This window comes from Dermatophagoides pteronyssinus, unplaced genomic scaffold, assembly GCF_027571235.1.
Source record: "Dermatophagoides pteronyssinus isolate colony J.1.1.1.1 unplaced genomic scaffold, Derpt_VIB-CSIC_2022.12 sq0017, whole genome shotgun sequence".
NCBI lineage: Eukaryota > Metazoa > Arthropoda > Arachnida > Sarcoptiformes > Pyroglyphidae > Dermatophagoides > Dermatophagoides pteronyssinus.
Genome location: NW_027461541.1, coordinates 518,804 through 542,825, shown reverse-complemented (window position 1 = coordinate 542,825; position 24,022 = coordinate 518,804). Strand labels below are relative to the sequence as shown.

Genomic DNA, 24,022 nt, shown 5'->3' with positions numbered 1-24,022 from the left:
GTTGTCTGAACATTCAGAGCGAAACACAGTTATTTTTTTATTTTCAAAAATTCTTGAAAAATAACCAGAATATTCAGGAATTTATCTCTCTTTTCGGTTTGTTGAAATGATTCTATGTTTACTTTTTACCCGAATTTGAATGTTTCGTTTTCTCTCGGTTTCTCTTCTGTGTGTGTTTAATTGACCAAACCGGAAACCTTTGTGGTTATCGTTATATGAAAAAAAACTGGGAAGAAAAAAAAATACCCGAAAGCAAATTCCTTTTTGCTTTTCTTTCGGGAATATTACCATAATAATGTTCATCATGATCATGATCATCATTATCATTGAAGAAAAGTTTCGGGAATCATTTTATGAGAACGAAAGAAAAAGAGAAATAAAAATTCATTTTATGAATGATTCATAAGTGGCTATTGATAATAATGATGATGTCATTATGACTTGAAAATTGGATTTTTTCAATTCGAGGGAATTTTTCCGGGAATTGACGGGAAATTTCCAAGAAAATTTTTCTGAAATTTATGATTTTGATTAATATTTTTCGTCTGCTGATGATCAAATAAATGTCAAAATGAATTAAATCAAAAAACAAAACAAAAAAATTGATTGAAAATCATTAGAATCATTCAATCGTGACAAACACACAGAAAAAAAATTTGTTCAATCAAAATTCATTTCAATTGAAACAATTGAAAAGTGAAAAGAATTCTTTTCATTTTTTTCGGGGTCGGGAATCAAGAATTACAAAAAATCAAAAAAATCCGGATGACCTGTCACACACACGCCACACGTACTTATTCAGTTTGTAGCTGTAGACTCAAATGAATCAATGAATTTTTTGACACTAAAAAAGTGAAGAGTGTGCGGTGGTGGTCAGTGATTGAAATGAAATCAAGTGTACCACCACACCACACATCATCACTACATAAAGATCATCATCGAAAAATTCTCTTGTGATTTTGATTTGAATTTTTTTCAATTGACAATTCATTCAATCGAATCTATGGGTTTGAAAGTTTGAAAAACACTGTTATTCAATCATTGTCAATCATCATCATCATCATCATCGTTTGACCAACCAGAAAGTTTTCAGACAAAAATTCTGTGGTTTTTCCTGTTTGTCATTCGACTTTTGCAAGTTTTTCGAATCAACTTGGGATTCGATGACGATGATCTATGATGAGATTGATGAAATTAATGAAACAACCAAACGAAGAAAATTTCCAAATGAAAATTGGAAAACACGGTGGTGGTCAAAATCCATAATAACCCGCAGTGTCGCTGATTGCGTGTTTATAGCCGTTTTTTGTATTCTGTTTCTCGTGAAAACATGCAAATTCCATTTTGAATTCATCGCATATGCTGATGGTGGTGTTGGAATTTTTGAATTCTAATCATTTTTTCTTTGTTGGTGGCTGGTTGGTTTATCTCTTTTTTTTGCAAAATGAAAAAAAGTTAATCAAAAAAAAATGCGTATAAATCATGAATAATGATGATTATTGTTCGCTTTGAAAAAAAGCACGCAATATTTTTTCATTTCGCCAGAATCACTATCCATTTCCGGATGTTTTTCTGCAAAAAAAAACCAGTGAAATTCTGCAAGAATTTTCGTGAAAAAAAAATTCCTTTTTTTTATTTCAAGGATTATGAATCATCATTGAATAACAAAATAATGTGATGACATTAGATCATCAGAAATCAGATGAGATAAGATCAAAAAAATCGATGAACAACAAAAGAAAAATATTAACGTTATCAATGAATCAATTTTCGAAAAAAAAACTTTTTCATTTTCCAATTTTCTATTCAAGTTTCACACAATTGATGATTTATGAGAATGGTGTTAGCCTATGAAAGAAAAAACGGATATTTTGTATGCTTGAAGCAAGAATCAATCATTGTTTCCTTCTTTCTTTCGATGATGATTATCTTTTCTTCGATGAAAATAAAATAAAAAACTGTTTGGAAATTTGATTCTTTGAAGCAAACAACAACAACAACAACAACAATAGACTATTGAATTTCGTTGGAAAATTCAGTTTGTTTATCATTTTACACGTGTACAAGGTATTTTTAGCGTTTTTGTTTTTCGGATACTTTCTATTGACCTCTTTTCAATTTTTTTTGGACCAAGAATAAGTTCATCATCATATCATCATCTTGTAATCCTGTGCCCGAACCGAAACGAAAAAAATCTATTTCTTCCACTACGGATAAAAAAACATTATGCTAATTAACAACATGGTTGGAAAAAAATGTGAAATTTTTCGCCAAAAAAAAAAAAAAAATGAAAAAATTGATTAAAAATGCATACGAAAACATTCAGAGAAACAGAAGCAAACGAGAAAACAAAAATATTAATTAGAAACACAAACAAACAAACAAAACAAAACAAAATAAAACACAGAATCGGAAATTCTTCATTGTATGTTACATGTCATTTTAAATTCTGTTTGTCTGTTTGTTGTTGTTTCGTTAAAACAACAACAACAACAACGACATACGAATGGATTTAATTTAATTCAATTTTTTTTTTTTGAATTTTTCACAAAACGAAAAAAACGTAAAACAAACGAATCATACGCTTTCAATTAATTCAAATCAAAAACCGTAAAATGTAAAATGAAAAATTCATTTTGTTTTGTTTCATTTTTGCTTGTTTATCATGTTTGGTTTATTCATTTGACATGACAATATTGTTTTTTTTCCTACTTTCTTCTCGATTTGACTTGCTTGTTTGAATTTATTTATTCTTCTTGTTGGTGTTCTATTAATTTTCGTTTTTCGTTTCTAATTATTTTATTCTGTTAATTGATTTTTACTGTTTCACTGTTTTTTGTTTCAATCAGTCATTTCAAAATGACAATTTTTCATTTCAAAACATGAATGAAAAATGTCACAAATCAGAATTTTGGAAAAAGCAAAAAAAAACAAAAGGAAAATTTTTGAAAAACAAACCTTATATGGTGATGCTGCAATTAAAAATTGTGGATTTTGTTCATTATCAACAAATAAATCGGCCAATATTGGTTGATTTGGATCGATTGTTATTTCATCAAATTGTTCACCATAATTTCCTTTGGTTAATAATACCTATATGGATGAATGAAAAAAACGAGAAAGAAAAAAACAGAAACGTAAATTAGAAAAAAACTCAAAAAGCTAAATTGAACGGGCATAAAATGATGATGATGATGACAAAAGTGGAAAACCAGAAACCAAAACAAAAAAACCAGAACCGGAAACCACAACTGAAAACACCATAATATTCTGGTGTGAAAGAGAGAAAAGCAAAGAAAAGAAACAGGAAGGAAATTCCAGAATGAATGGATGGAATCCACTTCAGAATGGCTCATCAAAATCATTTTTTTTAATAATGATTTTCATTTTGGTTTTTTTTTGTTTATTTAATCAATGAAAAAAAAACTTGAATGAATGAATGAATTCTTCTTTACCAAATCAAAGTTTGATAGTTCAATGATAGAATAAATATCTTGTTACGTTTCTTTGGCTAAAGAAAAATTCTTAAAGAAATTCTTATTTGGTGGTTTGGTTGATGATGATGGTGGTATAATTTGATTAAGATTTTCTGAGGATTTTTTTTCTTCCATCATCATCAATTGATTGATCAATCGGTTTTTTTTTCGGTAGCAACAAAACAAAAAAGCCTTTTGTCAACATCAATTCTCAATTTTCCCTTTCATTCATTTCATCTCAATTCACAATTCATCGAAAGAATGAACAAGAGAGAATGACTTTCATTCAGGGTTTCTCTGTTTGTTTGTTTTTCCATTCAATTTTCATTGAAAATTTGCATTATACACATCATCAACAACAACAACAACAACAAAACAACAACAACAAAACTACGACAACAACAACTAATCTATTTGGACCATCATCATCATAAATACTTTTTTGTTGTTGTTGTTTTCAATTTATTAAGTCGCTGTTGTTGTTGTTGTTGTTGTTATGAAAAAAAAAGAAGAAAAAAAGAAAAAACCACACATAAGAATCGAACGAAGAGAGAGAGAGAAACAAATAGAGAATTTCTTTTTCTTTTTGGTCAAAGCAACAAAAAAGCAAAAAGAAAAGGAGTTTGTTTTTCATTTCGTTTCTTCATTCAAGAATTATTTTCTTAACGTTTTCTTGTTTGTTTGTTTGTTTGGTCATTCATTCAGTTATTCATATTGATTCAATGGTTGATTGGTTGAGAAAATTTAATCATCCATTTGTGTGTGTGGGTGTGTAGTGTGTGTAGGAGGTTTGTTTTTCCTTGGTGTGTTGTTTGTTTTTGTTATTAACAACAACAACAACAACAGAAAATTTTTCTTCAGACTAATATCAATAGTGTAGTGTTTAGTAAGCAGAGTTGTAAGCAAATTCAATTATATAATGATAATGATGATAAGAATGTAATTTATATTTTATTTGAAAAACTAAACTAAACAAAACAAAACTGATCATGATAATTTCAAATTATAATGAAAGTTTATTTTTCGCTTAAAAAAAATCATTCCCTTAAATTTGGCTTCAAAGGAAAGTGTAAGGTAACATTGCTAGTTATTATGGTAAAGTTATGAGAAAAACTATGTGTTTCCAATGATAATGTAATTCGATTCGGATTTTTTTTCAAAAATTCAAATCGAATCTTTGACCGTCCGTTTTGGTTGTCCATTTTTTTCCTAGTCTCTAGTGATGTTTTTCTTTTCAATTTTTTTGCATAGAAAAAAAAATAAAGAAAATTCTTTACAAATGTTGTTTATCTGTGATTCAGAATAATGTTTTTTTTTTCAAAAAAAGAAAAAAAGAAAAAGAAAAAACATCCATTCTTTTGCATCGAACAACAAAAACCAACTTTGAAAGCCATTTTTTTTGTTGTTGTTATTGTTCTGGGGGGGAATCACAAACAAACTTTTACTTTTTTCTTCCCCCTTTTCGTCTATTGTTGAATTTTAAATTTTCTACTTTTCTTTACACAGCCAAACAACCAAGAATAAAAAAAAACATCTTTTCCTTTTTGGCCATAAATTCTTATTCATTCATCGAAATGGTGAAATTTAACGGTAAATTATTTTCTTCATTCAAAATTCAATCAATCGCATTCATTCATTCATTGAACTTTGGCCACAATTGAGAAATTTTTTTGGAAATTCTGAAATTTCAAAGAAAATGATCCATAGAAAATTCCAAAAAAAATTTAATTTAAATTGTCCAGAATGTAGGATGCAAATGCAAATTCTTTAGTGGCAAAAAAAAACTCATTTTCCCAATGAAAAATCAAAAAATCATCCTTTCACAACCATAAATTCCCATTTGGATTAGAAACTTTTATTGAAGATTGAAAAATCAAATCAGCAGAGAGGGAGGGAGAAAAGATTCGATTCTCTCTATGCCTGATGAAATTACAGTGAATTTTTGTCCATTGAAAATTCTTTCCGTTGAATGTTTCAACTTGTTGTTTTGCTGTTGTTATTGGTCAAAAACGAAAAAACGAAAATGAAATTAAGAATCCCAAATCGAAATCGAATGGAGAAAAAATATTCTTCAAAAAGAGAAAAAAATGTTTCATTTGCGAATAGCATAAACATTGTTATCACGTCTTTTTTGGATGGTCAAACCAAACAGAAAATATATTCGATTAGGAAACTGAAAATGAAACGAATGATATAATAATCCAATTTTCATTTTATATTCACTATATTTTCCGAGATACAAATTTCATTTTCTTATTTCCCGAAAAATATATTGCATCCAAGTTACATCATCAACAACAACATTGAAGAAGCTAATTTCAAATTATATCAATGACAATACGAGAAAAGATAATCTTATTTTTGTTGTTTGTTGTTCGAGAAAAGGATTGCATGTTTTTTTCTGCATTACATTACATTCTGGAATTGAATATATGAACGGTCCATAAAAATAAAATAGCCATAATCATCATCATCATTGAATATAATCCGTTATAAACATATGCACAAATGACCTAAAATGGAAATCTAACAAAAAACAAAAAAAAAACATTATTTTATCAGGAATTTTGGTGATGCTTGATGTGTATATTGTGTGTGTGTGTGCAAGCAAGCCAAAAAATCATCGTAATCGAATTATACATCAGGAATCCAAAGAGAGAGAGAGAACCAGAGAGAAAAACCATTCGATTGTATAATAGTTTAGGCCAATAACTAAACCAAACGAGAGAGAAACATTGATGATGATACTCGATTCGATGGACCATCGAATGGTTCTGATCTTTTTTTTCCTGGAGATTCTGTTTGTTGTTGTTGTTGAAGAATTATTTACGGATCAAATCAAATAACAACAACAGTAACAATGAAAAACATTGAGTGTTTTTTTGCATTGTTCATTTCGAGATACGAATGTCAAGTATGTTTGTTTGTTTGTTTGTTTGGTTTGTATGGTGTGTGTGTGTGTTTAGAATATTCCAAGTTTTTTTTTTTGGTTGGCTATTTTCAAAATGAAAAAAAAAATTCAATACGGGACTACCATCATTGATGATGCAAATTAGATTTGAATGTTGAACAAACCAAACCAAACAAACGGCTTTTGAAAATGTCCCAACAAGTTTCATCTTTTTCATTCTGGTAAACATTTTAAAAAATGCAAAATAGGAAACCCAGAACAAAAAACAATATTTAGGTTTCCAAACCAGAAAAATGACCATAAAACAACATTTACAAACATTTAACACACACACACACATTTCCAATGTTACAAATTGCCTAAAGGCAAAATGATTCACACACACACACACACACACACACACGTTATGTATGTAAGACCCAATATGATTTGTTTCATCATCACGTTTCATTTTCGTTTTAAATGCCAGAATAAAAAAAGCGAAAATTCTTTACTAAATTTGAATGAATGAATGGATTACATTATTATTATTATTATTATTATGATTATTATGAAAGAAAAATTAAACCCAAAGATTACATAATAAAATAATAAAATCATAGAACGGTCATTGGCCTAAATGGATAAACACATTTACTACAACCAGAAAAAAGTTATGAAAATTTCTCCTATAGTAATGCTGTTATTTTTGTGAATATAAAAATAAATGACCAGCAAACAAAACAAAAAACAAAATGGTCACGTATTTTGCGTGTGGACCATCATCATCATCATATAACCATCATCATCATCATAATAATCATCAATGTCATTGTCACCATATGGTGGTAAATGGTTAATAAAAAAATATTTTCTAAATTGAAATGAATTGAATTGCTGCTGCTGCTGCTTCTGTTTTTGCTATTTCTGTGCATATATAAGCATTTTATTATTAACCAAATAAATAAAAAACTTTACTTTTGGTTATAACGATTCCCGGAGAAAAAAAAATTATCCAAATAGACCAAATAAACAAACCGACCGAATAGGCCAAATAACCAAAACAAATTCTTAGAGTTTGGTTCGGTTGGCAAAATGTTTGTCCATAAAAAAAACATAACATTCAAACGGCGAATATTCAACCCAAATAAATGAATGAATGAATGATAGACAAATTCGTTAAGCAAACAAGACAACTCTGTTTATATATGTTCTCTCCATCTCTATCTCTCTTTTTTTTTGAAATTACTGTAAGAAAAAAAATAAAAAAAGATGATGTTCCTTTTTTCCAGCAGAAATTATGGAGCAAATGAATATCATCCACATCATCTGAGAATTCTCTCTCACTTGATATTCTTCATAACTGAGTCAAACCTGTCATATTTAATTATTTTGAAAATTTATATATTTTTTATGCATTATCGTTGTGTGTCAGTGATCACATGATCTGATCAAAAAAAAATCAAATGATGAGAAATCTCAAGAATGAAAAAAGCAAGAAAAAAGACATTCAAAATTACAGAAAAAAAAAGAAAGAAAAAAAAGGTTGATTGAGTGCGGCATATAAATGTCTTATTTTATGGAGAAAAAAAACTGAATGCATGCATAAAAAATGATGATAATTATCATTATTATCGTTATAACGATATGCCAACATATTCAAAAACCGAAAATGAAAATGAAAATGAAATGAAAATGGTGTGTACGCTTTATATGGACAGAGGAAAAAAGATGCCAATTAATTGGATGATGTGGCCCATCGTTTGGATTCCAACACGATGGTTTCAAAAGTGGAAGAAAAAGAAATTATGAAATATGATATTTCCACATTTACACTTTTGGCATCTAATAAAAAAAAATGAATTTTTAGCTTCATTTGGAAGCGCAAAATAAAATGATGAATATTCTTTATGTGTGGATTTTTGTTGTTGTTGTTGTTTTTCCCTTTGAAAAAAAATATGAAAAAAAACTTGTGAATTAAAAAGTTTTCAGAATATTCTTTGTGTGTGTGTGTGTGTTTAGTGTTCAGCTTTGTTTTAGTTTTAGTTTTTTTTTACAGAAAATCCTTTTCTTTTCTTTTAAGAAGAAAATTTTGTCCTGATTTTCTTTTGCTTGCTTGCTGATCACACACACACACAATTTACGATTGTATTTAATGCGAATAATTTTCTTTTGGTTCTTTCTTTCAGAAAGATTCGTGCGTGCGAATGACATAAATGTTTTTTTTTCTCTTCGTCTTCTGTCTGCCTGTCTTTTTTCTGGTTAAACAAATGGTTAATTTGTTTCACATTTGGAATTGGAAGCTTTAACAAAAAACAAAACGAAAACCAAAAGAAACAAAACGAAATTCATGCAATGAAAATGACAATTTCCTATTCTGTCCTTTCGTTTCTTTTCTCTCTCTCGCTCGCTCACATTTCAGAATTACTACACTAGATTTTCGCTGATTACAGCCACAGACAGACACAATGGAATGTAGAATTACAAATTTTTCAATTACATAAGGTGATTATTATTACTATTTACATTCATTTTTGGGTACAAAAAGCGAGAAAATAGACAAAACAAAACGAAAAAATGTAATCACTAATTCAAGTGGCAAGTTAAACAAACGAACAAACGAACGTATAGAAAATATTCATCTTTTTGTTCAATATTTTAATCTCCAAACATCCAAACAAACAAGCATCTAGATTTTCATTTTTTTGTAAATCTTCAAAAAACTTTAATTAAGGAATTTTTTCATTTATAGGGGTTTCACACTAGCAGCAATGTGAATGAAATATTTCAAATGCAATATTTCAGTCCATAAGGCTGAAATGTAGTGAAATATTGCATTTGAAATATTTCATTCACATTGCTGCTAGTGTGAAACCCCTATTACAAAAATTACAGCAAAAAACAATGCCAAGTTTATACGAGAAAAGTAAGTAAGTAAGGGTTAAAAATCATATATTTACCTTTTTGATTGATCCATAATTGGTGCCCAAAAATGCAACCGTATGCTGCCCGGTAATACCTGCTGCAACGGCTGTTAATACTGTATGATTATCATCATAAACAATTGCCGCTTGTTGTCGTAATGGTATTGAACCATTTAATTTTACAGCTTCATTACAAAAATTAAATACATTTCCAGCCTGTTTTGTTTATTCAATGAGAAAATTTAAAAAAATTTAAAAAATTTAAAATTAAAAATTAAAAATTAAAATCGAAAAACCGAAAAAAAGAAAAGGAAAGGAATGTTTTTTGCATTAGTTTTCTTGTTTCCTATTTTTATTTCCTATTATTCTATTTTAACCCAGTTTTTGGTCAAGACTGATTAGTTTTTTTTTTGCTTGTTTGTAATTTCAAAATAATCGATTATTTTTTCGATTGAATTTTGTTTTTGTTTTTTGCATGTTTTTTTTCTGCATTAAAAATTTATCATCAAATAACACTTGAGTAGCAACAAAGGAAAAACCGAAAAAAATAGTTTCCGGAAACTTTCGATTCTTTGTTTGGACACATCAAGACTTTTTTGTTTTTGCTTCACTCGGTGAGCTCATTAACCAAAAAAACGTAGCTGATCAGGATCCAATTACCTTTTTTTTTTGGATCAAATATCAATTATTGAAAATGGAAAATTGAAACCATCATTCTCTTTTGGTTTATCGCTTCAAACATTCAAAAAAAAGAGAATTTTCTCCTTTTTTTTCTTTCGATCTTCTTCAAGTCAATTCAATCACCAGAGAAGATATTAATTACAATTGATCAATTATTCAAACGTTAGGCGACAAACAAATTCTTTTCTTTTGAAATTTTTTTTCTTCGATTGGCGAATCATTCAAACAGAAAGAAAAGGATGTAATTTCATTCTTGAGAAAAGAAGACGAGAGAGAAAGGAAAGGTCAAATATAGAACAAAGAAAAACAAAGAAGAAATTTTTCATTTCATTTCATTTTCTGGAAAAAAAGATTATCAATGTTGATGATGACGATTGTGCGTGTGACAAACCGAACCAAACATTTTTTTTTCGTTTGTAAAAATGAAAAAAATGAAATGAAAAAACAATATCAAAGAGGGACCTCTCTACACACTGGAGAGAGTGACAATTTCAAGAATCAAAATGAAAGTTTCAAAAGGAAAAATTTTTCAAAAAGAAAGCGAAAAAAACTAGAGCAAAACTAGTAGTTATCATCATCATCCACAGATGATGATGATCATAATCAAAGATTCAGGACACGTTATTATATGATCATGAAATGTTTTCTTTTTTTCCATCACCATCACCACTATGATCATCATCATCATCATCATCATCATAATGATGATTGTCTTAAGATTTTCTATCTATCTATCTATCTATATAAAGAAGAAGATTCTGTTTACATTCGAATAAGATACATTCTTCTTTGTTTTGTTTTGTTTTGTTTGTTTGACCATATCACTATAGTGATTGCTATGTTTGATGATGGGTCAGTCATCAGATCTTTTAACAACAACAACAATAATTGAATGTCTTTTTTTGGTTGTATTTTACGTTTTTCCTTGTTGTTGTTGATATATAAAAATCGGACAAAACGAGAAAAAAAGGAAAAAGGAAAAAGATAAAGATGAAAAAGATGGAAAAGAAAACATTTCATAATGGATATATAAGAGAAAAAAAAATCCATGTCTTTAGTAAGTTTGTTTTGTTTTTTGGAAGGGGAAGAAAGAATATTCTGTATGAACAGAATATTCTGTAGTTTTTTAGTTGTATGTATGTATGTTGATTTAGACTATAAAGGCCATTATCATCATTATCATCATCATCATGATCATCATAATAATCATTATCACTGGACACACAGAGAAAGAGAATCCAAAGAGAAAATCCATCTTGATCATCATCATCATCATCATATTATCATCATCATTTATGCTAAAAAAAAGAAAATAAAGTAATGCAAAACAACAAACGACAAAACAGAAACGAAAAATCTTTTTATTATTATGGGTTTTTTCGTTAGTTGCTGAATGTGGAACCCGTTGTTTTTTTTTTTTTGTTTTCATTTGTTGTCCTGTAGATTTGAAAATGAAAACCAAATGGATGGATGGATGGATGGTTAACAAAAAGGAATTTTTTTTTTTTTGGATGTTGACAAAAACATGAAAAGTGAAAACAATTAAAAACGTGCATTTAATTTTTTTTGTTTTGTTTTTGCAAGTTTTTTCCTTCGTGAATTACATTTGGGGAAATGACCGAAAATGAATGAATGAATGAATGAATGAATGAATTTCAAACGAATCATCATCATAGTCATTTCTGTTTAAATAGCCAAAAAAAAATGGATGGATGAATGAATGAATGGATGGATGGATTCTTTTTTTTTAAAGTCAGAAATTGATTCTTGTTCTGTTTGTTTGTTTCATAGTTGTTTTGTTGCAAACATCCATGATGATGTCCAGCATTCAACTGTAAAATCTCTATATATACACAATGTCTAATTGTTTTGGGGTTGTTGTTGTTGTTGTTGTTGTTCAAAACAACAACAACAACAACAACTTGGAAATGGTTCCATCATCAACAACAACAACAACTATATTGGATGCGGAAAAAGATAAAAAACAACAAAAAAAAATCACTCAACCAAAAAAAAACAAAAACAAAAAAATTCATACATTTTTCACTGTCCATTACTGTTGAAATAGACAAACAAACAAACATTAACAACATTAACAATCAAAAACGATAATAATTAGTGAAAATCATCATCATCAATGAGAAAAGAATCCGAAAAAAAGATATTATTGATGGAATCAACAACAAAATAAAGGTCAAGAGTTTTTTTTTATTTCTCAAAATTCAGAATAACCGAATCACCATTGAAAAAACAATGCAATCCTTTCACAACAAACTCATCAAAACATCTGTGTTCTATCTGTTGTCGCTTTTTTGTTTTGTCATCATCATTGTAATCATACCCGGGAAATTCCTCATCAGAAGTTTTTTTTTGCACACATCTTTTTCCTCCATTTTTTCCCATCACCTTCTTCTCTTCCTCCCCCCACCGAAAGAATTATTAATGATTTTGAGTGGCAAAAACGAAAAAATTCCAGACAAAAAAAAACTTTTTTTGGGGCACATTTACCGAGAAAGAAATAGACAATACAAACACACACAGAGAGAGATTAAACACTAAGTTAATTAATCAAACTATTTGCATAATGTCATAATCAATAATAATGTTGCTGCTGCTGCATCATCATCATTTTTGTTGGCAGTACCCCCTCTTCCCTCTACTCTCTCCCCCAAGCACACACACAGAGAAAAAAATTCTTCAACCACCATCAATTTATCAATTTTCGATGATAATATTCAGTTTTTTCTTTTTTTTTTTTTTGGTTGAAAATAATAATAATTCTCAATAACCGACGTTCGGTAGAACAAAAGCCAAAAAAACCACCATCAACGTCACCACCATGTGATATAATAATTATCATTGTTGATGGTGATAATGAAAATCTCTATTTCAATGGAATTTCAAAATTGATTCCTGATGTGTATGTGTGTGTGTAAATAGCGTTTAGATTAGATTAGATAATGATTCGATTGATGATGATGATTTTTCATTTTCAAGTCAATGAACTTTTCTGCTGTTGTTGTTAATATGGATGGTTATTTCAATTTGAAAATTGGATTTTTTTGAAACCATTTTTAGAGAGAGAAAGTATCATTATTGTTTTAAAATGACCGATAATAATCATCATCATCATTCACAAATACGATTAACAAACAAACAAACAGATTCTGTAAGAATCCAAAAGAATCCAGAAGAATCAAGAATCTCAGTCCAGAATCCCAGTCCAGTAGTTGTTTATCGAGGGGGGAGATTTTTTTCAATCTTCGCTCTCACTGTGCTCGTAAAAAAAAGTAATTTTTGTCAAATTTACTGCGAAAAAAAACATTTGTTACGTTTTTTGTTGTTGTTGTTCGATGGAGAAAAGCGAAAAGCCGAAAAAACAACAACAACAACAAATTACTTAACTTTAAATGACAAAACAAAACAAAGCAAAAAAAACTTTTTTGTTTCTGTTCAAAGCTAGCCTAGCCTAGCTAGATTTCATTTGATTGAGATATAATATTGTCCATTTAGCAAGTAAGTAAATCAGAATTTACAGAGTTAACACACACACACACAGCAGGCGCCATTCAAATTAAAATTCTGGTTTCAAACAAAAAAATGTTTCCAGGAATTTTTTGTTTCAAATAAATTTTCTTGACACACACAAAATGAATTGATCTTGGTTTCTTCTTCTTCGGTTGTTTTCTGATTTAATTTTCCAAAGAAAATTACCAATTTCGAAATGAATTTTTTTTCCCCTTGAATTATGCTGTTTGTATATATGGATCAAATTGTGACGCCTAACCAAATGATTATTATTTTGTTTTTTTCATTATACAGTATGACACGCGACACACACAAAATGGATAATTTTGTTGTTGTTGTTGTTTTCACTATGTTTACCAACAACAACAACAACAACAACCAGAACTGAATGAAATTAATTATACCGACAAACGACCATCATCATCAACATACAAATAACACACAAAGACACATGTTCGATTGCCAAAAACAGAAAAACTGTAGAAAAAAACAGGAAAATAAACGAGCTTAACCTAGCCTAGCCAAGCCAAAAAAATAAATATATATTCAACGGATATCGATCGATCGATCGATCGTTTGTTTGGTTGCTTGTTTTTTGGTCGGTCGGTCGATCGAACCGATTATTCTGCATTCTAGAATTCTTTGCTTTGCTTGCTTTGCTTGCTTGGTTGTGTAATTAATTCTAATCAATTTTTGCTAGTTTTTGTTTTGTGCAGGCAAAGAAAATTATGATAATTATGATGATGATGATGATGATGGTCAAATGTTTTTTGTTTTGTTTTGGCAAATTTATTGTTGTTGTTGTTGGTCATTGTTTTTCCCTTGTATTTTCATGCTTCTGTTTCTGCTGCTGCTGATAATCATAATAATCGATCAATCTCAGTACCAGAAAAGAAAAATAACCCGAAAATGGACTGTATTCTGCTGTTGTTGATGATCATATAATTTATGTCATCATCATCATCATCAACAGAATTTTTTTTTTGTTTTTGTTTTTCTGTTTATTGGTCATGTCGAAAACATGTGAACAGAAGAAGAAAGAAAACTGATTAAGAAAAGAAAAATTCTGTAAAGATTTCCCAAAAAAAAACATGATTCAGAAATTTTCCGGGAAAAATATTTTTTTCTCTTCACCCAAAGAGAATGTTTTCGACACAAAAATCACATCTTTTCCTGATCAACAAATAATTAATTATTTCTTTCTTTCTGAAATTTTGAAAGAAATATGAAACTTTTAAATGTTTTCGTTGTTTCTTCTTCTTTTGGCCATGATAATCCAGAACAGAGAAATGTTTACAGAAATAAATAAACAGCCAAAAACAAAAAAAAAAACGATGATTGATAGAAAATTAAAATGTTTTTCAGTTTGCTGTTGTTCGCTGGTTTTTTTTCGAAACTAAAATCGATTAAGGTCATCATCATTATCATTTAACAATGATAAGGATGACCGGTGTGTATGTGCCAGTATACCGGACAAGTTCATCAACATAAAACTGGGCGTGTAAATAGTATGTGTGCGTCTGTGTTAATGAAGCCATATTTTTCATTTTTTTTTTTTGCATAAAGATTTGAATTTCATTTCATTTTAGTAACAACAACCAACAACAACAGGATAGGATAGGTTAGGTTAAAATAGGAACAAAGAATGGAATAGAAAAAAATCTACATATGGCTCATCATTCATTTCATTTATACTGAACAAAGAATATGCAATGTTTCTATCTATCGTGTGTGTGTGTGTGTGATGGATGATAAAATGATTCATCATTCATCCATCACATATTTTTGTGTGTCTCCAATGTGTGTGTATATAGCCTGAGATAAATGACCAAACGAAAGAAAAGAAGAAAAAGAAGAAGACACTATTCATAAATTAGATATATATTTGACCGGGGATAATTAATGATTTGTAAAATCATCATCATCATTATCATCATTAGGATTTGTTGTTTGGTGGTGGTGGTGGCGAACCTAGTTTGATACTGATGAATAATTATAGTCAAATGATGATGATGATGATGAAAACAGGTTCATCATGGGTTATTTTTTTTGAGAATTTTGAGCATGCAAAAATCAATGAAAAATGAAAAATTCTCCCTGGTTGTTCTTTGGTTGTGTTATTCACATCAAAATTCGCACGCAAAATGTCATCCGAAAAATTTTTGAAAAAAAATTTCAATCAAAAAAAGACAATTTTTTTTGATGTTTTCAATGGGTGATGATCGTCTTTCAAATGTTGGCAACCCAGAAAAAAAAATTATGTAAACTTTGATGATGACAGCAGCCAGTAAATATACCCAAATAAACAAACATAAATGTCATTATCCGAAATAATAAAAAACGGGTAAAAACGGGTAATAAGCCTGATAAAATGTCATTATTATTATTATTATTAATAACCGAAAATAATAACCGAAAAAAAAGAAAAAAGAAATTCACATTATCATCATCAGCATAATGGTCATAATGTCCATAACATCAATTTTATGATGAAAAAATCGAAAAAATTAACCCACAAGTGCTCCAAACAGTGTCTCTATTGATCCAAGCCATAAGAGAAATGAAAAAAACATTAAAAATTTGAGCCAATCATAATCATAATAATAATTTAATGGAGAATCAATTCAAGCGAATGTTTAAAAAAAGAAGAAAAATTATTATTCTGGCTTTTTTTCTCTTGATTTTGTTTAATTTCATTTCATTACAATTCATTTTTACGCTATTCTGAATATCAAATTTCATTATTGAATGGGTGATGCTAGTGCTGTGGATGCTAAAAAGCAGAGCAACCAGAAAAAAAATCAATCTTATAAAACTAGCTGAAGATCAGTATGATGATGATGATGAGGAGAGATTCAATTTCAATTGAAGCGAAAATTTTTTTTTCATTGAAATAAATAAATAAAAAAAAGGCAACCAAAACTAACTAACTGAAAAAGGTTTTTTCATTTGGAACAGATTTTTTCTTTCCAGTTTTTCATTCAACGCAAAATAAAATTTTTATTTATTTTTCGATTGGAAAAAAAGCTTTTGTTTCCATTCAGAAAACTTGAATGGCACAAAGCAGCAGCAGATTCTACGATGTTCCACCATTGATTTTTTCTATTATGAATAATATTTTTGCCAGCATATTCAATGTCTCGAGGTATGCATGATTGACTTTTGACTTTTGCTATTTTGCTCGTTCGCTAGTTAGTTTGACTTTATCGTTTGACTCAGAAATCAACAAAAAAAAATTCTTAATTTGATTCGGATTCTGTGTGTGTGCAACAAAAGAATCAGCCAACATCACCAAGCATTGGACAGCCAAACTGAAAGCTGGGTTCAAGGTTAGGTTAACCTAAACTTATACTCCCCCTTTACCAATTTGCAATATGCTCTCATAAAATATAGCCCGAAGCATCTTTTTCATTTGTTTGTTTGATCTGAGAAACAATCGATGTTTTGAAATTAATTATACGAACATCCAACAAAATATCAAATTAATATCGTCTCAAAATAACACACAAAAAATAAATGAATAACGAATCAGCAAAATCGAAAAAACAAAAAAAGAAATCGATTCAGAATCGATTTCTAGCTAAGACAAAATTAATTGACTTTGTTTGAGTTGTGTATTATATCAATAGAATCGATTGTTGACCAAAGTGATGGTCGAAACAGAAAAAAAAAGTTTTTTTTTCTTTTCATGATCAATTTTAAATGAATGAATTTAACACTTGATTACTTTTTTTTAAAAAAAAAGAATTTCCTCATCATTATTTTCAAGTTTACAACCAACGAAAATTCGGTAAATGATGGTATGCGAAATATTTCAATTCATTTCAATTTGGAAATAAACATTCCAGGTTTACGACAATGAATAAATACAGTGTGCGTGCGTTTTGTAACATTTAACAAATATTTTAAATAGAGAAGGTCTTTTAGGAATGAATGAATGAAAGAAACAGAAAAAAAACACTAATTGTTTTCGAAGCTAATTACAAGCAAAGAATTGCAGCAGTAGAAAAAACATTCACAATTCACAAATTTACGCTCAAATTATTTCTTGGTAAATGTATGTTTGAATGAATGAAAGAGTTATTCATTGGTTTTGACACATGTTTTGTTTTGTTTGTTTGAATTTGAACCAAACAAAACTAAATAGAAAATAGAAAACCAAGAACAGAGAAAAGAAAGGAAAAAAAACTTGATTTTAATCATCGAACAAACAAACAAAACGACGAACCCTGTCTGATTCATTCAATTTATTCAAGGATTATTAACGATTCAATTGAATTGTAATTACCCACCATCACTACCACCACCACCACCAGGAATGAATCATTCGCATCTTTTTTTTTTTTGTATTCGATCCATCATCAACAACGACGACAATAAATTTTTCGATTTTTATCCATCGTGGATAATAATCCAAATTATGGAAAAAAAAATCCTGGTTTCAGTGGCCATCAATGACATATGTGTGTATGTTGATCCCAAAATGACTAAAAGTAACAATTTTCATTGTCAAACCAAACAGCATGGATTTGGAAAACAAAAAATTTTCGTTTCAAACACTTAGTATGAATTTTCGGGGTATGACTAATCATCCGGATCGACGATCAAATCCAAAATAAATAACCGTTCGTTTAAGTTTCATTTTCGTTTTTTCATTGATTCGGTATACCGGAAAGATTTATTTTTTTTCACAGAAAAAAAATCGTATTTGACTTTGGTTTGCTTTTCTGGCTGACAAAACCAGATATACGAAAATATTTTCCAATTTAGAAACATGACATTTGGATCGTAGTTTTTCTGTTTTTCTGTCTTAATTTTCATTGTCATCAAGTTTGATTAATACTTCTGTATCACTTTAATAAAAAACAAAACGAAGAAAAACAACGAAAAATCTTTTTTTTCAAATCTGATCATCAGCAACATTGGAAAAACGGAAAAATAATTACAGTGTTTGAAATGGAAACAAACAAACAAACGAACGAACAACAAGGAATCATTATTATTATTTCAACGAACGAAAACGAAATAAGGAAAACACGCTAGGCGTATTTGAATGAAAATGAAATAAACCCGGGTACTTAATCTCTCATTAAGTGTATTTTGAAAACAAAAAAACAAAAGAAGCAAAAGCAAAACCGAGTGGAAAAAAGAAGATTTTTTTTTCTGCCGAAAACAGAAGCATGCAATCCAGAGAAAAACGAAAAACGAAAAATTCAAATTGAGGGTTATCATCATCATCATCATCAGTGGAAAAGAATTTTTCAATGTAAAAATTATTAGAAAAAATAATAATAAATGTCATCATCATCATCATACCGTGGATGGCTGGCTGGCACACGCCATCATGACGCCCAACCTTTTTCCCTTTCGATCATCAACAAGATGACTATTTTAACATGATGATGATGATGAAACAGATATTTTTAATAATAATAATAATAATAATTAGGATATCAAGAACAACACACACACAAAATCAATTAAGATGTCATTATGTCTAACAGCAGCAAAGATATTCTCACTATTTCGACTACTTTAGGGATAAAAAAATGATCAAAAATTCATAACCAGAAAGAAAGAAGAAAACATGAGAAAAATGATGTGTGCGTGTTGCAATATGCAAAAAAAAAAAAATATATTTGCATATATTTTCCCGGACTATTTCTACCCATACTACTACTATGACGATCATTTTTACTTGGTTATATGTGTTTGAATGGATTAATGAAAAAAATTGAAATCAAATAAGATTTTGACCAGGAAAAAAACCAAAATAGAAAGGTTATTAAAAATAAATTTTGGTTTCCAATTTTTTATTCTCGATTCTTGATTCTTTTTGCTTATTTCAAATCAAAAAACGTTCATTCGTTTTTTTCAAAAAGAAAAAGAATTCATTTCATTTCAATTTCGATTCTTTGTTTCAAATATCACTATTCTGGTTTCCTATACTTGAAATTCTTGATTCTTAATTCTGCATTATTATTGTTGTTATTATTTGGGTTGAAAGATAAGAATTCCAAGTATTTTTTTTTCGTTGAACTTTTCATACTCATCATCCAAACAACATTATCCGATTCATTTAATATTCCAATCACACACCAAACACACCAAACACAAACCATATCTATTCTACCACCACCAGTCGACCAAACAACAAACCAAACGACCAAAATGATGACCATTCATTCATATGATGAAGTTTTTTCGCTTTCGAGGGGATCAATAAGATGCAATGATGCACACACACACACACAGCAACCAACCAAATTGACAATGTTTATTTTATCTTATTATTCAATGGATTTTTTTTTTTGGCCAAAAACTTGAAGATTTTCTTTGTTGGCCTTTTCGTGTGTGTCTGCATAATTGATGCGCATTTTATTAGTTCCAAAACATTTAACCTTCACATCTTTTATGATGATAGTGGGTAGTGTGTGTGTGTGGAGAGAGATAGAAAAAAAATGAAATCACAAATTGACACACACACACACACAGTGTGTGTGGAGAGAATTTTGTTACCTGGAACCCAGTGTTTTTTGTTTAGCATATGGTCCATTCATTGATATCAATAATGTTCGAATGAAGAAAAACAAAAAACAACCAAATTTGAATCAAGTGAACCGGAATATACCAAACGAGAATCGTTGAAAAAAACAATTGGAAATGTATAGATAAGCATTGTTGTTGTTGTTTGTTGTTGGATAGTTGTTTTTATAGTGGGGTCATCCTGTGTATCCATAAATGATGAATACAGTAGCAGTAGTGGTGGTGATGATGGTGGAAAACAAAAACAGAAGTTTGGTGATGATGAATGATGATTTTTTCGAAAAGTAACGAAAAAAAATAGTCACAATAGTAACATACTTGGTGTATTTAACAATGTGTGCTCACGCCGGGGTTAAAATAAAAAAAAAAACAAAAATTCGATATATTCGGAAATTCCAATTCAACAAAATTTTGCTACATTTAACCAAGTCCTTCTTGTCCGTATGGTTAAAATTTAATTTAATTTCGTTTTTTTTTGTTTTGCTTGCTTGCTTTTAGCCAAACGAAAACAAAACAAAACGAAAAAACATTGAAATTTTATTTCGTTTCGCAGAAGATTTTCACCCAAAACAACAACAAAACAACAAAAAGTAAAATTCAAAACTCAAGGGAATAATAATAATATTATTATGCAACCATGTTCCAACTATTTTGATCCATCCATCCATCCATCCATCCATCTCTACATTGTGAAAATAATTCTTTCTGTTTCTCACTCCCACTCTGTGTGTATGTGTTTACTGCATGCAAGTTTTACCAGAAAGTTTTTTCTCTCTGTTTCGTTGCATCATTTTGATGAATTTTTTTTTTCGTTTTGGTTTTTGGTTGTTGAAATTCATGAATATTTTTGTTTTGTTTTTGGTTGAAAAAATAAACTTTTCTTATCCTATAGTCTTTGTCAGGCTTTGCTCGAACAAATCAGCAATTCAAAGATCAAAAAACAAAACAAAACGAAAAAAAATCGGTGTCAAGAATTTGTTTTCGTGTTGTCAAATGATCATCATCGATTATTTATCGATAAACTAAGAACATCACGTATCCAAAAAAAAAGGTCAACTAAGTTGGATCTTCCGATCCAATTCATTTTTACAAGAAGATTCGCTAAAAAAAAATGAATTGCCAATTTTCATCACATTTCTCATCTCACACTCTTACTAACTAAAATATCATTTGCCAGATGCAAAGAATATCATCATCATTCATTCATTCATTCAACAAAACAAACAAACAAATGAGCAACACACAATTCATAATTGAATTAAGGAAAATGAAAAAAAAACATTTCATCAACGAAAAAAAAAAGAATAATAACCATGATATTCTGTATTCTGTATTCTGTAGTAGCAGTAAATAATGACGCCTTTGTGAATTATTATTATTATCGTTATGGTTATAATCATCATCGTTACAAATGAAAATGATAATGGTAAATTGTGAAATGGTGAAATGGTATATATGTGAATTTGTGATGATGGCAACTTGATGAATGGTAATGTCATTTGTCGTTTGTTCGTTAGTTAGCTTTGGTTTAGGTTTTGTTGTAATGAATGTTTAACATGGCCCAAACAAAAACAAAACAAAAACCCAAGAGATAAGGATTACAACCAAGAAAAAAAATTATCAAATTAAATAAATCACCATGTTTGTTTGTTTTGTTGTTTGGTTCGTTTTTTTGTTGTTTTTTAAATTAGTTTCTTAAAGAAAAGTATGGTTCGTATTTTCGCTGTGTTTGCAAGCGAAGAGAAAACAGAATCAAATCAACCATTCAATCGTGTGAATGAATTCTGTTGAAAATCACTGCAACCGAAAGCGAAAAAAGATTGAAAACAACCCCGAATTGCACGCGCTTCAATTTTATTGAATTTAAAAGAGAAAAAAGTTTCTTTCAAACAAAAACAAAAAATCAGTTCATTGATCATCATCAGATCCATATTGTGACAATTTTCCCTCTCTCTCTCTCCCTTCACACACACACTGTGCAGAATTCAATTTGCTTCAAGTAAAAAAAAACGAAAACAATCATCACATATCATGTGTGTGTGTGTGTGTGATCAGATAGATTGATTAGATTGTCGTTGTTGAAAGCAAAAGAAAGCTAAACGCACGGTTCTTTTTGGGTGATTTTTTGAAAAACAAAAACCGACAGGACTGAAAACAACAGGAGCCATGTGTGAATTGAAAAAAAGAAGAAAAATGATCGACAAAGAAGCTAAACAAACAAAAAAAAACGATGAAACTTTACTTAGAAATTGAGATTTTACACTATCATCACTATCATCATCAACAAACGAATTTCTTCACTAAAGTTAATCGTAAAAGTTTCTTTTTTTTTGTTTTGTTGAAAAAAATTTTCATCAACATTTTCATCATATTCGTGGTTGTTGTTTTTTTCAACAAAACTTTTGAAATTCAGAAAAAAAATGTCATCAGGAAAAAAAAACATTCCAAAAACAACGAACGAAAACCCAGAAACCAAACGAAAAGCCAAATAAGTGGAGGTCGATAACATCGTATCGATGATGATGAAAGAAGCGCGAACAGAGAAAAAAAAATGACCAAAAGCGAGAAAAAAAAAGTTTCCATCATCATCGATTAAATCATTTTTTGGACGAAACGAAACGAAAAAACTTAATTTTGCAGATTAATCATCATCATCATCCACATCAAATCACCATCGATGATGATCAGAAAAAAAATGGAAAAATCCATTTTTGTTGTTGTTGTTTGGTTCCAATGGAATCCAATGTCCAAATCGAATGTTTTTTTCATTCATTCAAAAAACAGTTAAGCCATTCAATGGAAAACATTCAAACTGAAATTTATTTCCAAATCTACGATATTGATAAAAGATTTTTTTTGTGATTTTTTTTTCTGTTACAAATTTGATCTTTGAGCAAATTTTTTTTTCACTGATAATTTACAAGATTGCTTCGTTTGCCTGATTGGTCTCTTTTTTCTCTCTCATTATTGATGGAAAATGGCGAAAAACAAATTAATGGATTCACGAATTGAATCTATTGGTGAAATGAATGGAAAACTTCATTCATTTAGCGAATTTTTGGGTAAACAAAATGAAAAGAAAAAGAAAAAAATATTTTATGAAAAGCTTTCATTCCATTCATTCAGGATGGATGCTTGGATGATGAAAAAGTTTTTTTTTGCGAAAGAAATATTTTCTTTTTTTTTCATTTCGCGAAATGAATATCAAAAAAAAAAAATCGATAGTAAAATCAATGTATCGATGGTATCGAATTCATTCCATCATCATCATTCTGTGTGTGTGTAATAATATTCATAAAGTTTCTGTCAAAATTTCTGGAAATTTTCTTTGTTCATCATCATGTTTGGCTTGAATTTTCTAAAAAAACTTTTCAGAAAAAAGATTAAATTTCATTGTTGATGTTTGACAGCAGCCAAAAAAAATTTGATTGGAAACTTTCTCGAGAAAGTTACACACACAATGAATGTTTGTCATCAATAAACATCATACAGGTTGGCAGGTTGATTTTACCTTTTTGTTTGTTTGTTTTGTTTGATGCTTGGCATAATAAAAAATTCCAAGTTTCTTTCCCCCCTCCCGTTCAATTTACATTATGATTTATTAACCCTTTGTGAACCAAAAAGTTACTTTTTTTTTCTTCAAAATAACGCTAATTAGCAAAAGATTAAAATCCTATACATAAAGGGGAAAATTGGATTTTTTTTTTTTGAGTGAAAAAAAATCAATTTTCAATTTGATTTAAGCAAACAACGAACAACCAAACGAACAAAACAACCTTGCACAACAACAACAACAACAACAAGCTAATTATTAATATTGATTTTTTTTTCTTTAAATTCGGGTTTCACTAATGGAATTGGGTGGTTATCAAAAAAAAGAGAAAAAATTTGAAAATTGAAAAATTTCAAACAAAAACAAAAAAAACATAATGCTTCTGGGTTGTTTCGTTCGGAGAAAAAAAAATTCTCATTTTAGC

The 24,022-nt window shown here is 29.2% G+C and overlaps 1 protein-coding gene across 4 annotated transcripts in view; it reads right to left on the bottom strand.

Moving 5' to 3' along the window:
• Nucleotides 1-24,022, bottom strand: part of LOC113794156 (uncharacterized) — a 64,981-nt gene that overhangs the window by 13,735 nt on the left and 27,224 nt on the right. For all 4 annotated transcript variants that reach the window (XM_075822389.1, XM_075822390.1, XM_075822392.1 and 1 more), the window contains exons 3-4: nt 9,327-9,506; nt 2,959-3,093 (exon numbers count right to left, since the gene is read on the bottom strand). In XM_075822389.1, the coding sequence (XP_075678504.1) occupies nt 2,959-3,093; nt 9,327-9,506 (315 nt within the window). The remainder of the gene's footprint in view (nt 1-2,958; nt 3,094-9,326; nt 9,507-24,022) is intronic.